Source organism: Hibiscus syriacus, unplaced genomic scaffold (genome assembly GCF_006381635.1).
Source record: "Hibiscus syriacus cultivar Baekdansim isolate YM2019G1 unplaced genomic scaffold, ASM638163v2 tig00000778_pilon, whole genome shotgun sequence".
Taxonomy (NCBI): domain Eukaryota; kingdom Viridiplantae; phylum Streptophyta; class Magnoliopsida; order Malvales; family Malvaceae; genus Hibiscus; species Hibiscus syriacus.
Window position 1 is genome coordinate 502,795 of NW_024061825.1, and position 20,969 is coordinate 523,763.

Below are 20,969 nucleotides of genomic sequence, written 5' to 3' on the forward strand. Positions count from 1 at the left end.
TAAAACATCGAGTATATCTTCCCAAATCCTCATAATCGACCTATACACCACTGAACAACAGGAAATAGGGCAGAACTCTTGAATTTTACAAGATTCATAATATTCAAAATAAGGACAACCATCATGGAATTAAAAGTTGGCCCTTTTATCAACGTTTTTTGTCATTTGATCTTTATGGTGTTGATGTGGCCTTTGATCAACGTTTTTCGTCATATGATCGTAATGGTGTTGACGTGACAATCTACGGTACTGATATGACAGTCCATTTGCCATGTTTGAGTTACCAATTTTTTTCTTAGGATGAGAAAGTTGTAACACCCTAAAATACGGGTTAGGAGTTTCGGGTTTATTCGTTTGTGATTATGAATGATTTTACCTTAGTATATGAACCTTTGGACACAAGTGGATTTGATTTGGGCTTGGGATGAGCCCAACTAACTATTAAAGGGGATGCTTTTAATCATGGACCAAGGGAGGAAGGACTAGGTGAGCAATTATTCCAAATTTTCAAACAAATGTTGAATCTCATTTAGTTGGGATGATATCATGTCTGTTAGCCCTTTTCTTTTTCCTCACATTTTCTTGTATTCTTCCCCTCTTCCTTACAACCTTGTTATCCTTCAATAAATCAAGAAAGGTTGAACCTTTAATAAAACCAAGCATCCCCTATGAATTCTAAGGTAAGAATCATGAACTACAACTCTTAAACTTCAAATTAAGCTCTCTTTCGCAAGGTTTGGGTAAGTTAACCAAACACGAATTTTAGTGGTGGTTTACTGAATCCTAAGTTTTGGTTCGTTTTATGAGTGTTAAGTTATAAAAAAACGTTTCTAGTTTCTTCCTAAGGTTCAAAATGAGTTAACAACTCATTATGCTTGATTTGATTAGTGCAAGAGCAAAGGGGGAGCTCAAAAGCTAGAGGCAAGGAAAAGCCAGTCCTTGAGTGATTTGAGGACGTTTTTCAGTCACTTAGCTTCACGGTAACACGATTCTAACTTGTCTATACAACATGGAGTCCATTAAATGTGCATATATGGTATTATTTAGTTCAAGAAGCATGCTATAGTAATTTCCATGGCAATATTCGTATTAGTGTGTTGCAAGCATGAAAGTTAGTACCTTTTGACCTCTAAGACACTAAATAAGACGTTAAGCATGTTTTCTAGCCTTAGGAGAAATTGTTGGGTTGATTTTTGGGTGTTTTCTGAGCTTAAGTAAGTCATTCCTAGAAAAAGGATTGATCCCTCATGAAAAAGAATCGATCCTTCGACCAAAAGGATCGATCCCAAACTTTCTGTTGTGCCTAGGATCGATCCCTTTTCAAAATGATTGATCCCTCAGGGAAAAAAAATCGATCCCTCAGGGAAAAGTATTGATCCCTTCGTTGTTTTGTCGATGGAAAGGGGTATAATTTCATTCAATAGATGTCTAAAGTGTTATGAAATGTTGTCTTGGCCTCAGTATGTTAAATAAGTTCAGATTGGTTCGTTGATTGATTTATCCAATTACTTAAACCCTAAATCCAAAAACTAATGATAATTATCAAGCTCGACTAATAGTGCTACGAAATAAAGTGATATAAAACTAGCAATGTTTGATACTCGAGAAAACGACGATGACACTTGAGTCACTTAACAACATGAGCGTTACGTGTGTAAAATATCCATATATATCCAATATAATGCTTGGGCACTTAAAATGCTAGTTGGATGTCGTGTCAGTAGGTGTTTCCGTGTGTAGGTCAGTAGGTGCCAACCGAGGAGCTCTTCGCCAGACTCGACTTCTTCAAAGTACTTTTCGAGAGTTTTAGAGGGCATGCAATGTCATAGACCCTTATTTGTATCTTGAGTCGTAAACTATGTATTTTAAATTAATGATATATTTTGGAGACATATGTCGGGAGCTCCCCCGTATTAAACACTTTTATTTCGTATTTGTCAGGTAATTAAATTTTATGGATGACACCTTCATGAAACGTTTCTTGTAATAAAAAAAGGTTAGTCACTCACGTGGTTCCTTGTAACATCGAAATTTGATGACCTTCGAGTCGAATTTGATTAGGATGTTACAAAAATGTTGTCGTTTTAAGCATTGATAACCACACCAAAACGATATCGTTTTGTCCATGTCATCACATCGTTTGAATTTTAACGACCCAATGATATAATTAAGGCTAAAGTACACATTTAATACATAAACTATTAATTTTAGTCAATCTTAGTACTTAAACTTTTAATTTTTTAAAATCATACCTAACATTTAGTTTTTTTATTTCATTTTAGTACCTGGGCGTTAAAAATTAATGTGTTTAGTACATAAACTATCAGTTTTTGTCCGTTTTAGTACATAAATTTTCAATTTTTTAAAAATTTAATGTTAATTTTTGAATAAGGGTATTAAAATGAAACAAAAACTAAACTTTAGATATGATTTTATTTTTTTTGAAAATTTAGATACTAAAATAGATCAAAACTAATAGTTTAAGTACTAAATATGTAATTTACCCTATAATTAAAGTTGAAACCAAAAGTTAGTGCTATAAAAAAAGCTATTGAAAGTGGAGTAGTATAAACCTAAAATTTAGTGGTATTTAATACAATTTACCCGCCAAACGAGATCCACCTAGAGCTGGCAATTTAATTTGTATCCAACGAGTTTCGATCCAACCTGATCTGATAGGGTCGGATTTTCTTTTTTATATATATAAAAAATTTAGATTCAGTTCAGGTCGAATTGAATTTTTTAAAGGGTGAGGTCATATAGGAAAAAAAGTGAAAAAATTTCGACCCGACCCAAATATAATAGTGTAATTTCCTTTAAAAAATCATTATTTATTTAATTAAATCCTTATTTTTTATCGGATGAAGTTATATTTATACTTTAAAGATTTAAATAGAATGATGGTGAATATATTTTTTTAGGTCGGATGAAGATTATAAATTTTTTTATTAGATTCAAATAAAGAATACATATTTTCGGATCGGGTTGAATTAATAAATAAAAAAAACCCTCCCATTGTCATCCCTAATGCCTACCCACTTCAGGCTTTAATCAAGTCAAAGCTAATAAGAGTCGATGACTCAGTTTCATCCCCTAACTTAACCCCTCCCCCATTCAACTAAACCCTAATTCCATCTCCATTTACTCCTCGCCTTCTTCTTCACAATTACAGTAAGAATGGAAAGGTTTCATCGAACAGATTGCATCGAGCTCTTATCGCAAATCAAGCATCAAGAGAAGCTGCTTAATCTCAAAAGAAGGTTCTTCCCCCTTTTCTATTTTCTTAAAATTTGCACGCCCCTTACTCTTCGATTTCTTCTAAAAAAATATACTTTTTTGTATAATTATTCGAAATTAAGAAAAATAGTTAGTGATTTGTATATGAATTGTACTGATGGTCTTTTTATTTATTTATTTTGTTTGAATCCAGTGAGAGATCGTTTTTTTTTTCTCATTGCATTCTTTTATATGTGTGTGAGAAAGGGAATTGTGTTGTTTCTTGTTCATTAGGAAAGCAAATTTGTGTCAATCGGGTGCTTGTTTTGCAGTGATGGTCTTGGAATGCAGTTAGTATTTGTTATGGAAACAAAGCTTTTGGTGCATTATGGTGGTTTATGTTTGTATCGGAACTCGGAAAAGGGTTGCTTATTGAGTTTTTTTTTTTTTTTTTGCAGGTGGTTGATGGGACTTTCGACTTCCAAGTCGAAAAAGAAGCATTTCAAGGAACCCAAATTTTTTAAGTTCAAGTACGTGGGGAGCTTTACTTGTTGTATTGTTATTGTTTTTCTTTGCTGTAATGGTTAATTTTTAATTCGTTTGTATTTGTTTCCGTCTTGCAGGACTTTGCCTGAATCTTTTCTGAGGGAGGATGATGTGAGTTAATGCAACATTGTATGATCATGGTTAGGGGTGGCAACGGGGCGGTTCGGATCCCCATCCCTGTGGGTGAAGATTTCGGTTATTACCCATCCCGTCAGTTCGGATCCCCACGGTTTTCGGTTTTTCCCCACCCGATTGCCACCCCTAATAACGGTGGATGTCGCTTGTTTACTTTCTATAATTTGCTACCTTAAATATGTGTTCTTCGGTTAACAAATGTTGTTATTATGTATTTTGGCAGATGTTCTATGAGACTATTAAAGCTCATGTTGAAAAAGCCTTAGGAGTAAGCAATTTCAAAATAGGAAATCATGTAATTGAAGAGAGCGCCGAATCATTTGATGCATCAAAGATAAATGAAATCCTTTTCTCATGTCTCGATGCTTTGACTAATGATGGGCTTCAACAAATTGTTATGATACTTTCAGGTGGCTCAGGGAAGTTTGAGAAAACTCGGTGCAAAATGAGAAAAGTTATTAGAGAATGTTTGCCAAGGTTTTCGAGCAGTGAAGATCATGATCACAAGAAGAAGACCGATATTATGCAATTCTATAAAATTCTTAATGACCCTCGATATTTTCGGAGCAGTACTATGAAATCAATGACTCTAACATCTAAGTTTCTTCATGCTGCTGCAATCCATGTGTTGGATGGGCTAGAGGATTTACCTTTGCAGACCTTGGTTGCAATGGACAAGAAGCTTCGATGTGTCAAATCAATGCCCGAGTTAAAGACTAGTGAACGCGGTCAGAAACGTAAACGTCTAGTTCAAAAAGTGAATAAAACAGCTAGAAAGATGCTTATGGATCTTGATGAAGTGGGGAAACTACAAGAGCCCTTAGCTAAAGCATTGGTGGTAGCAGACTTGTCACTAAAGCTAACTACGGGTTGTCAAAATACCTCCACAACAGGCTTTCACCAATTCACGCCAGAAATAGTAAGCTTGCAGAATGATATTGTGAGGGCTATTTGGACTCTTAAAACGAAGGCTAGATTCCCTGAGCTGAAAGCCTTAAAGCTTTTGTTGGATCCAAATGTTGAAATAGCAACTCGTTCTTTAAGAGGAGCAATTACAAATATGTTAACAGAATTCCTCTTTGAATGCAGTGATATGGATACGATTCCCAAGTCTTTAACAGAAGCTCTTTCTGTTATTAACAAGGATTCCCGATCTTCACCACAAGGACGCTTAGTAAAAGATGATATCGAAGAAGAGGCTGAATGTATACTCACTGTGAGTGCTGAGATGAAACAAGTTTTTTGGGACTTGCTTCCTGATCATGAGTTAGATGAGGAATTTGCCGATGCATATGGAGAAGAATTAGAAGAAAGTGACGATGATAGTTGCATTGAGGATACTGACAATTATGGCAATGATGGGCAAATGGCGAATGGGGACTTGGAGAGTTGCATGTCCTATTCTGTCCCTCCAATTGACAGAGATGAGGTTATACAGGATGTGAAAATGGAGCAGGAAATTGCCTCAGGTCATGAAAAAAGTAGTGAAGATATAAACCAACTAAAGAACGTTTTCAAACCGCTTGCATCAAATAACAGAAATTGTCGTTCAGTTGAGAGAGATGAGGTTGAACAGAACATTGAAGTGGATCCAGAAAACACATCGACCATTTCATCTAACTTTCAATCGAGGAATGAAACATTTGCTGAAAACAAAACAAACACTCGTAGAAATCGATATCTTGCAATCCAAGAAGCATGTGATGAAGCAAGTTTGGTTGCCCACAATCTAATTGGTCGGTTACTGGAAAAGTTTGCTAAGGAGCAGGACATGGATTTAGATTGGAGTGATAACTTATATCTCGGAGGTGACTCTTCACCTCAACAACATACACAAGGTATCAAACTTCTTCTCTTTCCCCTCTGTCAAGCTTTATAAACCATGTATATTATAGCCAATTTTTTCCGAAAACTGTTGCTGACACAAGCATAAAAGGCTAACGAGCAGCTCTTGTAGCTGCATTGACATCAAATGCTATGTTAAAATTTACAGTACTGATGAAGGATTGTGATATGAATAACTTTGAGACTAATGTAGGATGCATTTAGTGCAAAATGTAGTTCCGATGTGTTAGATTATCTGGTGATGAGTGGATAATGAACATTAAAGCAAATGGATTTGCTTAATTGCTCTGCCTATGTGATAATGAATTAAATTTTCTTTTGTTTCCACTATTTGCACAGAAAAGAAGCAGAAATTATCCAAGGAAGATGTCGGAGATCATCTTATCGAAACGCTCAAGGAGCTTATGCTTTATGTTCCAAAGAGGTATATTTCTTATTCATGCTTATTCTGGTATATGACTTTGATGTTTTGACTTTTCAATTTTATCAACTAAACCTTTGTTCTTGAGATGTAAACTGTCATTTATTTGCTGCAGACCGCAGTGACATCAAAATTAGATTGTTGATGGGGGCACATTTTTATCACCCTTTTATTTGCCGGAAAGATTATATCGGCATTTGCCACCGATTTTGTACTGCATCAGTTTTTATTTATTAAACTCGACCTATTCAAATTCCCACTTCAACCTTCAATTATTAGAGTTTTGGCCTGGCTTCACCGATTCATTGTGCAGAAAAGTAACTGCTTGTAAGTGGTAAAGTTCAATCATCTTTGCTTGCCGATCTGGTTACCATCTGAGCGATGTGCCATATCTTATCTGAATTTTGTAAACTTGAGAGCTATATATTACCTCACATTCATTCAGAATTCGGAAACATTTGATTTTTCCCCACATGTACCAGTTGTGAGTTACTAAAGGAAAGAATTGAGGTAGTGTAGCATTGCAATTCATTTGATTTGTTTCTACAGCTTGACGCAACAGTTGGTTACCCTCAAAGTTCTGTTGCCAGGTACTATATACATGTTATGTTTATATTATTTTCTTGTATTATAGTCATATTTAAGGCATTATATATTTATAAATCACGAGATGCTAATAGTAAGTGTTATATGGATTTAGGGACACTGATCGATAGATGTTGAATGCATAAACAATTTTATACATTAGGATAATCATACTTTGTATTTATGTATTAGACACAGATATCGGATACAATATCCGATACGGATACTTCATGAAATGTAAAAACTCTGTTAACATTGACTATGACTAGGATCCTATTTCTATTGCTCCCTCCTAACATATGCAGTCCTATACTACTAACTATAATCTATGCTCATGTCTTCTTCACCCTTCTTCCTTGAACTGAAGCTGTAACAATGGTGTAAGATCGAAAAACAGAAGCTTCGACCTGAGCAGGCATTAACTAGATAGGCTTCATTTGCATTTTTTACTCTATAGAACCTGAATCGAATTCGAGAAATTACTACAAAGGCCGATGGTTAATTGCTGATGAGCATTGGCATATCTGTTACAAGTCTCAAGACAAAAAAAAAAAACAGTTGCTACTGATAGAACTGCCCATAGCACAAAGTACATCTTGAAGTTGAAACTTGACTCTTTGTGATCCGGCATACTAACATTTCCAGGCACTCGTATAAATCCGAGTCACTAACCAGCATTACCCATTCCTCTTCATCATCCAAATAGTTGAGCCGGAACGACCCATTTTGAATTTTGAACCTTTGTGCAACTTGTTCACATAGTTGGAAGCACCCTACAGACGGCTCGAACTTAAATTGAACAGTATCCTCTTTGTAAGTAGCTTTTACGGTAATTTTCGAGCTGCTATCAACACAAATTGTCTTCAATTCAGAATTCTTTGCCTCCATAGATTTTATAGAGCCTGGTGAACTTCCATGTAACATCGAACCAAATCCAGTCAAAGAGTATGTCATGTTTGAAGAAGCAGGTTGATCGTTATGTTCGACAATCTCATCATCACCTTGCTTTTGGCTATCCATCTCGTCAGGACCAGACGAGGAGTTCGAGCTCGAAGACATGATGTGGCAGTCAGGAATCTCTACTTTCTGATTCCCCTTCTTGTCTCCTTGAAGGAAAAACAAACCCATAGTTGCATTTTCAGGACAAGTCCAAGATACAATGCCGACGGTAGATGCCGGAAATGATCCTGCATCTAGAGCTACCGACCTAGATTCCTCACTATAATCAACTGAAGGGTTACTGTTTTCTTTACTTATTGACAGATACTTGGAATGAGCTAACTCCTAGCAGCCTCTCCCTCTCCTCTGTGTCTACCAAAGGAACACCCGTTTTCATCCAACTTAAATGACTGCAAATATAACTCACATCCCAAGTTGATTCAGCAATTATAGTTCCTAAAATTAGTAATAGAAAGCTCAAGAAGAACAAATCCCTGACCTCAGATGAATAAAAAAATGATGATGACAACCTAAATTTCAGTCTCCAAAGCCGCCGTAAATCACTACAAGAAAAATCCATATATTCCGGTCAACATTACTCACAAAACCCACCTCAGATTCATCCATTTATAGAAAAATATATCAACATTTATAAATAAAAACCCATAAAAGATGTACAAATATCAAGGAGATGAAATGGAAATTTAGGTGAAATGAATCGGATATCAAATTCAAAACCAAGTGAAATCTCAGTCAAAAATTTAAGCTGCCTTACTAAAAATACCATGTAACGAAGCAAGATAAGAAATTGCTGGAATTAGTAAACTATTTTCCTTGTGTTATATTCAAGTGAAATTCAAGTTAAACTAAATGAACTAAAAATGAAGTTTCAAAGACTTAATTAGAGGAAAAAGAAGCCGTTTCTTCAAACCGACCTATAAAGTCCGAAGCTTCTTAAAGTTCCGGGAAAATACACAGAAATCTTCTGCCCCTTTCTATGCCCCTCTTTGTGTCCCACCAATCATATTTTTACACGTTTATTTCTTCTAAAAAGAAAAAAACTTTCTTCAACGATCTATTCTACTGTTGTTTTTGAAACAAAGCAATAGACATGTTATCTCTGTTGCTGTCAATTATCAAGATTCAAAAGTGGGAGAATGCATATTTTGTATCTGCGTCCACAAGAAATCAATAACCTTCTCATCTACACACACACAAGGGAACGGGCCAATGGCAATTGCACAAGGAATGTTCTTCCAAAAACTCCTAAGCATTGTCTTTATCATGGGATGCAACAGAAATAAGCAAGGCTAAATTTGGCTTATCATGGGATGAAGAACTTCGAGAAGTGGAACTAACCATCCCTAAAGGGGAAGGTTGGATCAGTGGAACATGTCTTCATTCCTATCAAGGCTTTTGGTGCTCACCAGCTTCAGTTTGTGGACTAGAACCTGTAATTTCTTTCCAGACACATTTCCAAGCATTTGATTATGATGATTTCATTGTCACTTTCATTTTATGCTATATTCAATGTGTGGATTAGGGAAGAAGAAGAAGCATAAATACACATGTAAAAATATGACTGGTGGGACACAAAGAGGGGCATAGAAAGGGGCAGAATATTTCTGTTCCTCTAGTAAATATCCGATATGGTGAAAAGAAGTTAGACAACATTAGCTATTAGTTATAGAAAAACATCATTTAGAATAACATTCAAAATATATTTTAAACATTTATAAATAAAATATAACGGTAAACAATATACGATAACCTAATGAGTAAAAGTGAACTCAAAATGCTCCAAAAGAAGAATAGAAGTCATTGGGGAGTTATTTTTAACATTATGTCGAATTTTATAAATACTATACTTATAATATATTTTTAACCACTGTAACGATCGAAACATCTAAATAATAATACCCATAACTTTAAACATCTGAAGTAATTGAAAAATTTAGACACCCAATAAAAATATATAATTTAATTTAAGTATTTTTTATATATTAACAAATTACAAAGATTAAAATGCAATTGAGGAAATCTTGACTGTGACTTTGATTGGTCCATGACTCAAAGCGTACCAGGTGGATGACACGTGCATCACAAGATTTCCCATATTTTTCGCTTATACTCATTCATTCATTTATTCATTTCTCTAGGTCTTTCACCGTCCCTTCTTCTCTGAGTTTTCTGCTGACGCCCGCAGTTCAACGTGGGAACCCTCACCAGATTCTAGTCGGATCTCCGATCTATATCATCGGGATCTTCATCGGACCAAAAGCTCTATCTTTAGCCGAAAGGTTCTTTTCTTTTCCGATTCAAATGTATAATTTTATGTAGATATGCATTTTGCCTTGATCTGATAACTCTCGATAGTTTTGCATTTCGGAAAGTGGGTAACTAAGTTAAAAATTTATAAATCAGTGGAATTTTTGTTTGCTTTTGTTCAATCTGGATGTAAAGATTAGATATTATGATATGAAATGTTGGTTGTGTTGCTCTTCTTTGCTGCTGTTACTTAAGGGATTAGGTCTAATTTGAACCAATTTCAAAGAAAGAAAAGGGGTTTTAAGTAATTGAGATGATTAGGCTATGTGGCATGAAGAGAAGTTGGAATTCCATTTCAGTCTGGAGAATCTTTCGACTTTGTAAAATTATCAGGTTGCAAAGAAAGGGTATTTGCAATTGAAAGCAGTTACCGCGGTTGGGCACTTTTTAGAATGATTAATAGACATAAACAGTAAAACAAGATAACGAAACTTCAGATTTCATATGTTAAATAGTCTAAAAGGTTTTAATTATACTCGTAAACAATTAATAATGTTATGGAATAAATGATTTATGTTGTGAAAGGTTTAAATTTGCAAGAATGGGGGAACTTGAGCTAAATAACCACCTTGTTGGGTTTTAAATAGAGATCCCATTGATGTATTCATCATTTTCTGCATTTCATTTAATGTCAGTCTCTGTAGCTTTTACCATTTTCCCAAGAGCGTTTTGGCATATAATAATAGCAGTGTTCAATGAGCATTGCTAATTTTCTGAACAGATTATGCTTTACATGCAAGTACACATCTATGTGTGAGTGCATCTATGTATGTATAGTCATTATGATAATAATGTCATATTGTTAAACAGAAGTATCAACTTTGGCTTCTGTTTATACCTGTGGGATATAATGTCACTTTTAATTTTTGAAGTTCATGACTTTCTATTCTCGCATCATGATGAGATATGGTTGTTAAATAAAGTTCCTCACTTTATTTTGTCACCTTTTGTTTGATCTTAGAAATGTATAATAACATGGGAGCCCAGCCTGGGGTGCCAATGCAGCCTACAAATCCTCAACCAACTCCTTTTGGTAATCCATTTTATGGTGCTGGTTCTGGTCTTATCCGAGGTGGTCTAGGTGCATATGGAGAGAAAATTTTGGGATCAAGTTCCGAGTACGTGCAAAGCAACGTAAGTGGCATACTGGTGCAGTTGTCATTACATTTGCTTAAATAATGTTTTACTTTTACTTACTGCATCATAGACATAGTAGTGTTTTTTTGAAGTTCCCATACACATATCTAGACATGGTTTTTCCTCTTTTTTTTTTTTTTTTTTGGGGGGATATGTTCATCCTACAAGGACCCTCTAAATATGTTGAAACCTTGAAAAGAATTGAACATATTGGTATCTGTCTCACACTGACCATGAATAACATATCTGTCTGTTGTGAGGCTGTGATTACTTTTATGGGTGCCCTTGATTTGTCTCTGTTAAGTTTTCAATGAACTTTAAAAAAACAAAAGAAGATATCTGCTTTTTAAATGGAAAATTGAAACCAAAGAAAATTTCTTGAACTTCTAAGTTTCATGGTTCAATTGAATTACCTTGTTTTTATATTTAAAAGGATTTTCAATTTTTTGTTTTTTTTAATCTACTTGAATTCAAGGGAGAATATTATGCAAGTATTGAAGTAATCAAAACCAAATTCAATTTGGTTTGAGGATTAGTTATTTAGGATTTTCAGTAAACACTAAACACCAATCATACCAAATGTTTCTTACTATTACCCGAGCTGAAATTGATCTAAGTACTGTCAAAGATTGAAGCAAACTAACATTATGTCTCAGTTAAATTTCTTCAGTTCTTTTTACTCTGTTCATTTTTTGGCACAATCCCAAATCCTAACTATGGAGCATTGATCCATCCGAGGAATAACCCTCAGAAGTTATTACTTATGACGAATTATGTGGAAACAATTGTACATGCCATGTTAATGCTTTTAATAAGCATTGGTTAACTAAGTAATAAAGACTTAAAAATGTTTTCTTAAATGGCAGAGAAAGTTGAAATATATCCTATTACGATAAAAGTGATTAAGGTCCTTCAGTTTAAAATGTTAGTAAGATTAGGAAGGGATGCATTATGCATATCTTAAATTTTCTCTGAAATTTTGAATTTTGTTTGGGCCTTGTGATTTTTCACTATTTACATCTTGAAATGAGCAGATAAGTAAATACTTTTCTGATCCTCAATACTACTTTCAAGTGAATGACCAGTATGTGAGAAACAAATTGAAGGTTGTTTTACTGCCATTCCTGCACAGGGTAAGCATATGCTTCCATTTGTGATATTTTCCTTTTTCTTTATTCAATTCACCTCAGACTGTCACTTTTCCATCAGGGCCATTGGACAAGAATAACTGAGCCAGTAGGCGGCAGACTTTCCTACAAACCCCCGATTTTTGACATAAATGCACCAGATTTATACATCCCATTTATGGCATTTGGTACCTACGTTGTTCTTGCTGGATTATCACTGGGTCTTCAAGGGAAGTAAGTGATTTTTTCCCTCAGTCTAATAGCTTCTTCAATTTCTACCCTCACTCGAAAAAAAAATTTGCAGTGTTCAGTTCAATGGTTTTAATCTTTGTTTTGTTGCTCCAATTTTTCATTTTTCTTCAAGTTTCCATGTCCAACATGAATGTGTGTGACACATGCGGATATGGTTATGGAGACATGACCCTTCAGGGACCATCTATATATATATATATGTAAAAATTTAGAAAAAAAACTAAAAATATCTGTGTCAGACACATACTATATGACACTTTCACCTGAATCAGAGTAACATAGGTTTTAATCCATAAACCTTATTCCGGACAGTTTTTTCTTATTTGTTGCAATCTTTGATTATAGTACCTCCAATCACTTACTAACAATACCTTGGCAAACTTTAAGGGGCTTTATTTCTTTTTGTTTCCTGTTTGGCCAAATACTGTGCTAACCAGAGAGGCTTTCCTATTGTGTAGCCAATAGTTAAACCCATGTGTATGGAAGCTAACATTTTTTTTATTCTATAATGGAAAACTCCTTTGACATGAAGGCAAGTTAAGGATTTCTGCATTCAGACACCATAGAATGAATCCTTAGATAGCCTTAAAATTACGAAGGAAAATGCAACAGTCGTCATTATTCTTGTACGCCAATCATCAGTTAACATTTTTCTTAATTTTATCTTTTGTAATTGCTACCTGCAGTAACATAGGCTTCAACGGTTATGCTGTTTATTCCTGTAGTTAGTGTTGTGATTCATAATGTGATGAACTTGGTTTCGACGACCCCTTTTTGTTTTCTTCGTATATGGTGCTTGCTTGGCTAGTCTTTTTCCTTTTCTCTTTCCCTCGAATGATTTGTATTCTCTTCTTTTCCACCAGGTTCAGCCCTGAAGCACTCAACTGGCTGTTTGCCAAGGGATTGTTCGGCTGGTTTCTGCAAGTCATGCTGCTGAAAGTAACGCTGCTTTCATTAGGCAGCGGTGAGGCACCTTTACTCGACTTTATGGCATACGCCGGATACACATTCACGGGAATGTGTCTGGCCATTCTTGGAAGGATCATATGGAGATACTCGTACTACTTTCTGATGCCATGGACGTGCTTATGCATGGGAGTCTTCTTGGTGAAGACGATGAAGAGAGTCCTCTTCGCCGAGGTTAGAAGTTATGATTCTAGCAAGCATCACTACCTCTTGCTGTTTATCGCCCTGGCTCAGTTCCCGCTTTTCACATGGCTGGGCAACATCAGTGTCAACTGGCTCTTCTAAAACCCTTGTCTAAACTGTGTGCCTTTTGACTGTGATTTTAGGCCATTTTTACCATAGGGAATCCCTTCTCTCTGTTTAGATTCTTTTGTCTCTCTAATTCATAAAAGCCAATGTCCATGTTCATTGAGAAATCTAAAATTAGTTTTGTTTTAACTATTTCTGTGTTTCAGATAAAAAATTAGAATTTCAATGGAGTTTAATTGATGAAAAAGCTTAAAATTTACTGCCAGCTTATCATATGTTTTCGTCATTCAACTTTAAAAAAATTATGTTTTCGTCACTGAATTTTGTATCATTTCAGTTGATGATAATTTAGGGGTGTATTCGGTTCGGTTCGGTTTTTTACCAAAAATTGAACCGAACAGAAATAAACAAATTTTCAAAATTTAAACCGAAACCGAAATCGAATGGTTAAAAAATCGAAAAAACCGAAATTGGTTTTTTCGGTTCAGTTCGGGTTTTTCAGTTCGGTTCAGTTTGGTTTTTCGGTTTTTCAATGAAAAAATCACTTGAAACTATAATTTTTTTTTAAAAAAATTGTCTATTTGGTTCAATATGGAACAAATGAGTTCCATATGGAAAACCCAAACCGAACCAAATCAAAATAATTTAGACTTAACCGAACCGAAAACCGAACTGTATAATGCCAAACCGAGTCGAACCGAACCGTTTTACTCGGTTCGTGTCGATTTTTCGTTTTTCTCGATTTCGTTGCTCAGCCCTAGATGATATGATTGTTTATAATAACATATTGGGTACGAATAGTCCTTTTTATTTTCAATTTGATTAATTTTGATCATCGGTTCAAAAATTATGTGTGTTTGGTTCCTTATATCGTTGATATGTTTGATTTTATTATCTAATGTTCTCAAATTTTTTGATCTAATAACAATTTAGGTCATTGTAAATTTAAATATTAAATAAATTAAATATTGTTTTCTGAATTTTGAGTCACCTAATAAGTTATTTTTTTATAAAAAATTTAATAGTAAATTATTATTGGTCATGCTAATATTTAGTTTTAGCTCCCTTGAATCTCTTAGAGACTTTTAGCATAAAGGAATCGGAAATTACTTGAGTAATATCAAATTATTTATTTTTTGAACTAATCATTTTGTTTTTTTTTTGCATAAAAGGCTCAAAATTTACTTTATGTAATATCAAATTACTTATCATTTGAAGTAATATTTGTGGATGATTTTTAGTTAATTTAGTTCGAAATAAGTTTAGGCTGTTAATTAATTAATTGGGTTTTAACATATGTTAATTTAGATTACGTGTTTACATTTACAAAGCATGATGTAGCCATGCATCGTGGAGCCTATAAAAAGGCATTCTTGGTCACCCTTTCCTTTCGACTTTCCCACAACATACACTAACGAAAAGCCTCGACAAATTCTCTCATCGGCAATGGCGTCGGCCACCGCAACCACCACATTGCTCAGCCCTTCTCCTCCTTTAACTTCTCCCTTCAAATCTTCAACGCCCATTTCCAAATCCATCATTCCCTTTTCAACAATCCCTCGAAAGCTAACGTCTTCTCGTTCTATCATCAATTCCAACTCTCTTTTACAGTCAAACTCCACCACCACCGCTGCCGTCACCCCAACTACATCCCCTCTCCGTGATTATTTTCCCATTATTCCTCCGACGAGCCTCAAAAGGGCGCCGATATCCTCGTGAAAGCCCTCGAGCGTGAAGGGGTCAAACACGTGTTTGCTTACCCTGGTGGAGCTTCAGTGGAGATCCACCAGGCTTTAACCCGATCCAAGTTAATCCGAAACATCCTTCCACGACACGAACAAGGAGGAATCTTCGCCGCGGAGGGTTACGGGCGCTCCTTCGGCCGTCCCGGCATTTGTATCACAACTTCCGGCCCCGGGGCAACTAACTTAGTGACTGGCCTTGCCTATGCATGCAATGCTAGAGTTTAGGGATAAAATTGGTCCTCAAACTATGACTATGACTATCATTTTAAGTTAGTCCTCAAACTTTTAACATTTCATTTTCATCTCAAAACTATGATCTTTATTCTAAATTGGTCCTCAAACTTTTTGAGCATATCAATTTAATCCTAAATTATTGTTGAAATGAATTACATATTTGGATGGATTTTGGGATAAAATTGACATGCAAAAGTTTAGGGATCAATTCAAAATGATATTTATAGTTTGGGGATGAAATCGGAATGTTCAAAAGTTTAAGGACTAATTTAGGATAGAGTGATAATTTTGGGATGAAATTTGAATCTTTAAAAGTTTAAAGAATAATTTGAAATGAGTGTCATAATTTGAGGACATATAATATAAAAAAAATAGTTGTCCCTTGTTCCCATATGTAATGGGGTAAGGGGGAGGTAAGATAATAGGCTGCCCCCAACACTAGGTTGAGAACAACTTCCGTAGGAGACCTCCAAATTATGAAATGCCCTTCATGGGACTCGATCCCACGACCTCAAGGTTAAGAACCTTGTGCTCTACCAACTGAGCTGGATGATCATTTCTTACATATAATATAAACAACTCTATAAAAAAAATTAAAATTTTACATCTCTATATAGAAGTGACGGTCCTTTTAGATGATGCTCTAAAAGAGAATGTATTATTGAAGGAGTTGTGACTTACAAATTCCATATAAAGAAAGACGTCTTCTTCTCATAATGCTTCACATGAAATTAGAAGGAGGGGTGGTTGGTGGCGGATGATGAATAAATACGAGAATTATAAGATAATAATTGTTTAAATATAATTTTTAATTATTTGATATTATTCGTTCACACCTATAATATTTTTGGTGTTTGAATTTAGGATTTAAAAAAAACAATAATTCTTTTATCACCGAGATCGTTTGGTTCGTACTATAATTTAGAAAATTTATTGTGAGGTATTTTTCAGTTTTTTATAGTATTTTTAAATAAAGTTAAAATTACATTTGAGGAAACTAAAATTTGATCTACCTGTATTTGTGAATTGACAAATTAAAAACTTTTGAAAATTTGAAATGAAGATAAATTCATACCGATTTACTTGAAATTTTAAAAATTTTGACAAAATTTTTAAAATTTTTTGGTCTAAAAGAATGGTATTCCAATGTTTTCAATTTTTAAGTCTAATTTAGGTCATTATAAGTTTAAATATTAGATAAATTAGATATTGTCTTATGAATTTTAAATATAAATATCTAATAAGTCATTATATTTTCCTTAAAAAAATTAATATTTTGACCCTGCTAATATCTAATATTGACTCCGTCTTGAATATGAATTAATACTTTTAGTCAAAAGCTAACATAAGAAGTATAAACTTGTACGGATTAGGTGTGTGACATAAAAAGTATAATCTTGTACGGATGGAATATAAACAAGATCTATACTATAAGCAAGGTTGCTCATGGACGGTTAAAAGATTTTTCTAACTGTAACCTAACCATTAAGAAACGATTAATTGCTAACGGTTAACCGTTGTTAACGGTTATGTTACAAGTTAATTGTTATTAACGGAAATGTTAATTTCGACATCTAATTTCTGGTAGAAATTTTTTTTTTAGGTAACGACCCAATATTAACATTTTCAATAGAAGAAATAATATTTTAAGTAAAACTTTACTGAAAATATTAAAAAATTATTAATATTTCCGATATCACATTTTCTTAATAATATATCACAGTCGTAACTTAGACATCCCCTCTGCCCAAGCTATAACCCAATCTAATATATTGATTTGAATTTTATCCAAACTCTTTCGTATATATAAATGATTAACCAAATTCATTTTGCGCACAGTTATTATTTTTTTAACGGGTAAATTACATTGTTACTCACTAAACTTTATTCTCTCTCTTATTTTACTAACTTTAATTTTCTAATTTACTCACTAAACTTTCTTATTGTTCCTATTTTGATCGCTCTAAATTATTTTTGTATGATGTGATTTTTTTATTATTTAATATAAAATAATTTAAAATATAAAATAAAAATAGAAGGTGATTGGATACAACCTGCCGTAGATGACGACCGTTCGATCTCAAATTGAAACTTCATTTATTAGAACTTTGCTCCGAAATTCACGAATTGGAAATCGAAAGTGAGGAAGCTACAACATTTCAATCTCGATTCACAAGTTTTGGGATATTTTTCGATGAAACAACCATCAAATTCAAACTCATGGAATCGATGCGAATCAACCCATGAAATTCGGGATCGAATGGCCACATTCTATTTTATTTTATATTTTAAATTATTTTTATATTAAAAATAATAAAAATGTCACATCATATAAAAATAAAAAAAAACAATTCAGAGGGATCAAAACAAGAACAATCCGTAATTTCAGAGTAAATTAGAAAAAATTAAAAATACAATTAGTAAATTAGGAAAGATAGTAAAATTCAGCAAGAAATTGTGTATTTTACCTTTTTTTCAATATATACACATTAAAATTTTCTATTTATCACTCTTTTATACATAAACAACTTAATATGTTTTATCCGAATCCATGAAGCTCGAACTATTAAGTGAATCGAGTTCAAGTATCTTAATACTTCATTCGAGTTGTTCAAGCTCCTAATCAAGCATTCTACTTTTAATCAAAATAATCGATTCGAACTCAAACTCAAGCATAAATATTCAAACTTAAAGTTGAACATGAATTCGAGTTTACTTTTCAATAAGTAAACATAATCGAATAAGCGCGAGTAGTTGGATCTATATTCCGACTCAAGCTTGAGCTTGACTCCACCCTCCAACTCAACTGTAGCCTCATTTTCACCGAAAAATATGAAGAATAAAATATAAAAATACATATAACTAACTTGCATAGCAAGCTAAGCTATGCCGTAGATCGGAATATGCAATAAGTGAACAATAGTTAATGTGCTACAATTGTTTTATCCCAGTTGTCCTATGTATACACATACATGTACAAGTTATGTATGCTATTGCTATGCTATCATTTACTTTATAAATGGAGTTCTATTCTATCATGTTAATCATTCAACAAACCATATCGAGATGGATATCTCGATTTCGATTTTATATTTAATTTCTTTTTATCTTGAATTCACTGTTAGTCGTCTACGGTTGTACTAGCAACTCGAAAAAAAAGTGCAGTAACGTAGCTAGCATGATCAAAATCATAATAAACCTGGCCTTTGAATGGCAAGCAGAAGAAATATAGTGGGAACCTACTAAATGCACCGTTCCGGTCCTTTCGTCCATAACTTGTATGCACTGTTAGTCCTCTTGGACTTATTTATTTTTCACTTATTTTTTTCTCCTTTCTTTTGACTTGTTATTATTTTTTCGATTCATTTAATATTTTTTTTTCTAACATTTTTGTTTCTTCTTTTAGAAGAATTTCAACCGATCAAAGGTAAGCAACTCGAATCGAATTTTTAAATTTTAATTTTTCGCAATTAAAGACAACTGGAAATTAATTGGTACCGAAAGAACGGTTCAAGGGTGCTAATCCTTCCTTGACCGTAATCGACTCCCGAACCCGACACGTTTCTGGTACAACGCAGATCAGGTAAGATGGTGTCCGACCCACCTAAATTCGTTTTAAAGTGGTCGGTGGCGACTCCAACCCAATTATTTCAAGTCGAAGCCCATGCCGGGGCACAACCGAAAGACGGTTGCGACATTAATCATTCAACAAACCATAAATATAAAAATACATACATGTACAAGTTAATGTATACACATTAAATATAAAAATCATTCAACAAACCATAAATATGAAGAATAAAATATAAAAATACATATAACTAACTTGCATAGCAAGCTAAGCTATGCCATAGATCGGAATATGCAATAAGTGAACAATAGTTAATGTGCTACAATTGTTTTATCCCAGTTGTCCTATGTATACACATACATGTACAAGTTATGTATGCTATTGCTATGCTATCATTTACTTTATAAATGGAGTTCTATTCTATCATGTTAATTGTAGACACTCATTTTCACCCGAATTTGAGTTTTTTATTTTTATTTATTATAGGCATATATACGATAATATAGTATAATTTTTGAAAGTGTTTTTGAAAAATATAACATATAGTTTACAAAAAATGGTTTCTGAAAATATATATATAATATAGTTTTTTTAAAAAACGTTTCTAAAAACTTATATACAATATATAAGTTTTAAAAACATTTTGAAAATTATATAACATATATTTTTGAAATCATTTTGAAAATATAATGTATAGTTTAAAATAAAAACATTTTTGAAAATTTTATATAATATATAGTTTTAAAAATATTTTGGAAAACTCATATAATATTTTTAAAATCATTTTTGAAAACTATATGGTATATAGTTTTGAAAACATTTTTAAATATAATATATAGTTTAAAAAATATTTTTTGGGATATATATATTATATAGTCTATATTATTATTAGTATTATTTCTTTTCATTTTATTCACTTTATTCATTTAATTTCATTTATTCTGTTTATGGTCCAGGTCCAAAGATTGGGTCTATGAGAAGTCCACTGTTCGGGTCCAATATGTTTGGGGCCCGAACCAGCCCAAACCCTACAAGTTAGGGTTTACTCGGTCAAGCATTGCGCCGCACGAGGGAGGAACAAGTCACGCACAGCCAGGCGAGAAAACCGGCCAAAATCCGGTCACGAAGCAACCAGCCCCGGCTAAATCGGGACTGACCCATCCCGTTTTAGCCGGTCAACCCACAACGGCCACCAGCCCCGTATTTCGGAACAGGAAAACGGCCGATGAAGGCCTATAAATACCAAATGGACAGAACCCACGACGGGGGGGGAGGTCCAAAATACATCATCAACAGCACACACAGAACCCATCAGGGATCGAACCAGTACCAAACCACAAGCAAACCAAAATCAAGTCCCACAAAAACCGAGGATCAAGACCCACGACGAACACAGTAAACATCAACCATCACACTACGAACCGAGAACCCACAACTACAGAGAGATATCAACAGTACCCAACATCGGACAGAAAACAAAGCAAATATCAAATATATAAACTCAAAGGCCGAAGCCCCAGCAGAAAATCTAAGCAAGTAAAAGAACTGAGGCAAAGCAAAGCAAAGCAAATCGAAGAACCACCAGGAAGGCAACGATTTCTCGCCCCAAAGGGTAAGGATCGAGGCCTTCAAGGCTAGATCTACTCCGATCTAGCGTCGTTTTCACTGTTTCG

General features: G+C 34.1%; 3 protein-coding genes across 4 annotated transcripts; 2 read left to right on the plus strand and 1 right to left on the minus strand.

Moving 5' to 3' along the window:
* Positions 1-3,081: 3,081 nt before the first annotated feature.
* LOC120113931 lies at positions 3,082-6,697 on the plus strand. Of its 2 annotated transcripts, XM_039134990.1 has the most exons (6): positions 3,082-3,260; positions 3,675-3,746; positions 3,840-3,873; positions 4,121-5,735; positions 6,082-6,166; positions 6,279-6,697. In XM_039134990.1, the coding sequence occupies exons 1-6, from the start codon at positions 3,178-3,180 to the stop codon at positions 6,286-6,288; spliced, it is 1,899 nt and encodes a 632-aa protein (XP_038990921.1). In that variant the 5' UTR covers positions 3,082-3,177; the 3' UTR covers positions 6,289-6,697. The 2 variants fall into 2 exon arrangements, with proteins under 2 accessions (XP_038990921.1, XP_038990929.1); XM_039134998.1 differs by lacking the exon at positions 3,082-3,260 and having other exon boundaries at positions 3,673-3,746; positions 3,840-3,902.
* A 297-nt stretch (positions 6,698-6,994) lies between these two features.
* LOC120219329 (protein NLP8-like) lies at positions 6,995-7,991 on the minus strand. Its single transcript, XM_039216150.1, has 2 exons — positions 7,729-7,991; positions 6,995-7,665 (listed from the first exon to the last, which is right to left on the minus strand). Exons 1-2 carry the CDS (start codon positions 7,874-7,876, stop codon positions 7,310-7,312), a joined length of 504 nt encoding a protein of 167 aa, XP_039072081.1. The 5' UTR covers positions 7,877-7,991; the 3' UTR covers positions 6,995-7,309.
* Positions 7,992-9,843: 1,852 nt separating this feature from the next.
* On the plus strand, positions 9,844-13,940 carry LOC120113945 (protein YIF1B-like). Its single transcript, XM_039135005.1, has 5 exons — positions 9,844-9,987; positions 10,977-11,149; positions 12,187-12,285; positions 12,362-12,513; positions 13,395-13,940. The coding sequence occupies exons 2-5, from the start codon at positions 10,979-10,981 to the stop codon at positions 13,780-13,782; spliced, it is 810 nt and encodes a 269-aa protein (XP_038990936.1). The 5' UTR covers positions 9,844-9,987; positions 10,977-10,978; the 3' UTR covers positions 13,783-13,940.
* Positions 13,941-20,969: the final 7,029 nt, after the last annotated feature.

Bases quoted from the DNA above. Each gene is read 5' to 3' on its own strand.
- LOC120219329 (XM_039216150.1), bottom strand. From the start codon at position 7,876: ATGGGTTTGTTTTTCCTTCAAGGAGACAAGAAGGGGAATCAGAAAGTA. The intron at 7,666-7,728 runs ATAACGATCAAC...GTTCGATGTTAC, and splicing joins TGATGATGAGATTGTCGAAC to ATGGAAGTTCACCAGGCTCT.
- LOC120113931 (XM_039134990.1), top strand. From the start codon at position 3,178: ATGGAAAGGTTTCATCGAACAGATTGCATCGAGCTCTTATCGCAAATC. The intron at 3,874-4,120 runs GTGAGTTAATGC...GTATTTTGGCAG, and splicing joins CTTTTCTGAGGGAGGATGAT to ATGTTCTATGAGACTATTAA. The intron at 5,736-6,081 runs GTATCAAACTTC...CTATTTGCACAG, and splicing joins ACCTCAACAACATACACAAG to AAAAGAAGCAGAAATTATCC.
- LOC120113945 (XM_039135005.1), top strand. From the start codon at position 10,979: ATGTATAATAACATGGGAGCCCAGCCTGGGGTGCCAATGCAGCCTACA. The intron at 11,150-12,186 runs GTAAGTGGCATA...TGAAATGAGCAG, and splicing joins CCGAGTACGTGCAAAGCAAC to ATAAGTAAATACTTTTCTGA. The intron at 12,514-13,394 runs GTAAGTGATTTT...CTTTTCCACCAG, and splicing joins TCACTGGGTCTTCAAGGGAA to GTTCAGCCCTGAAGCACTCA.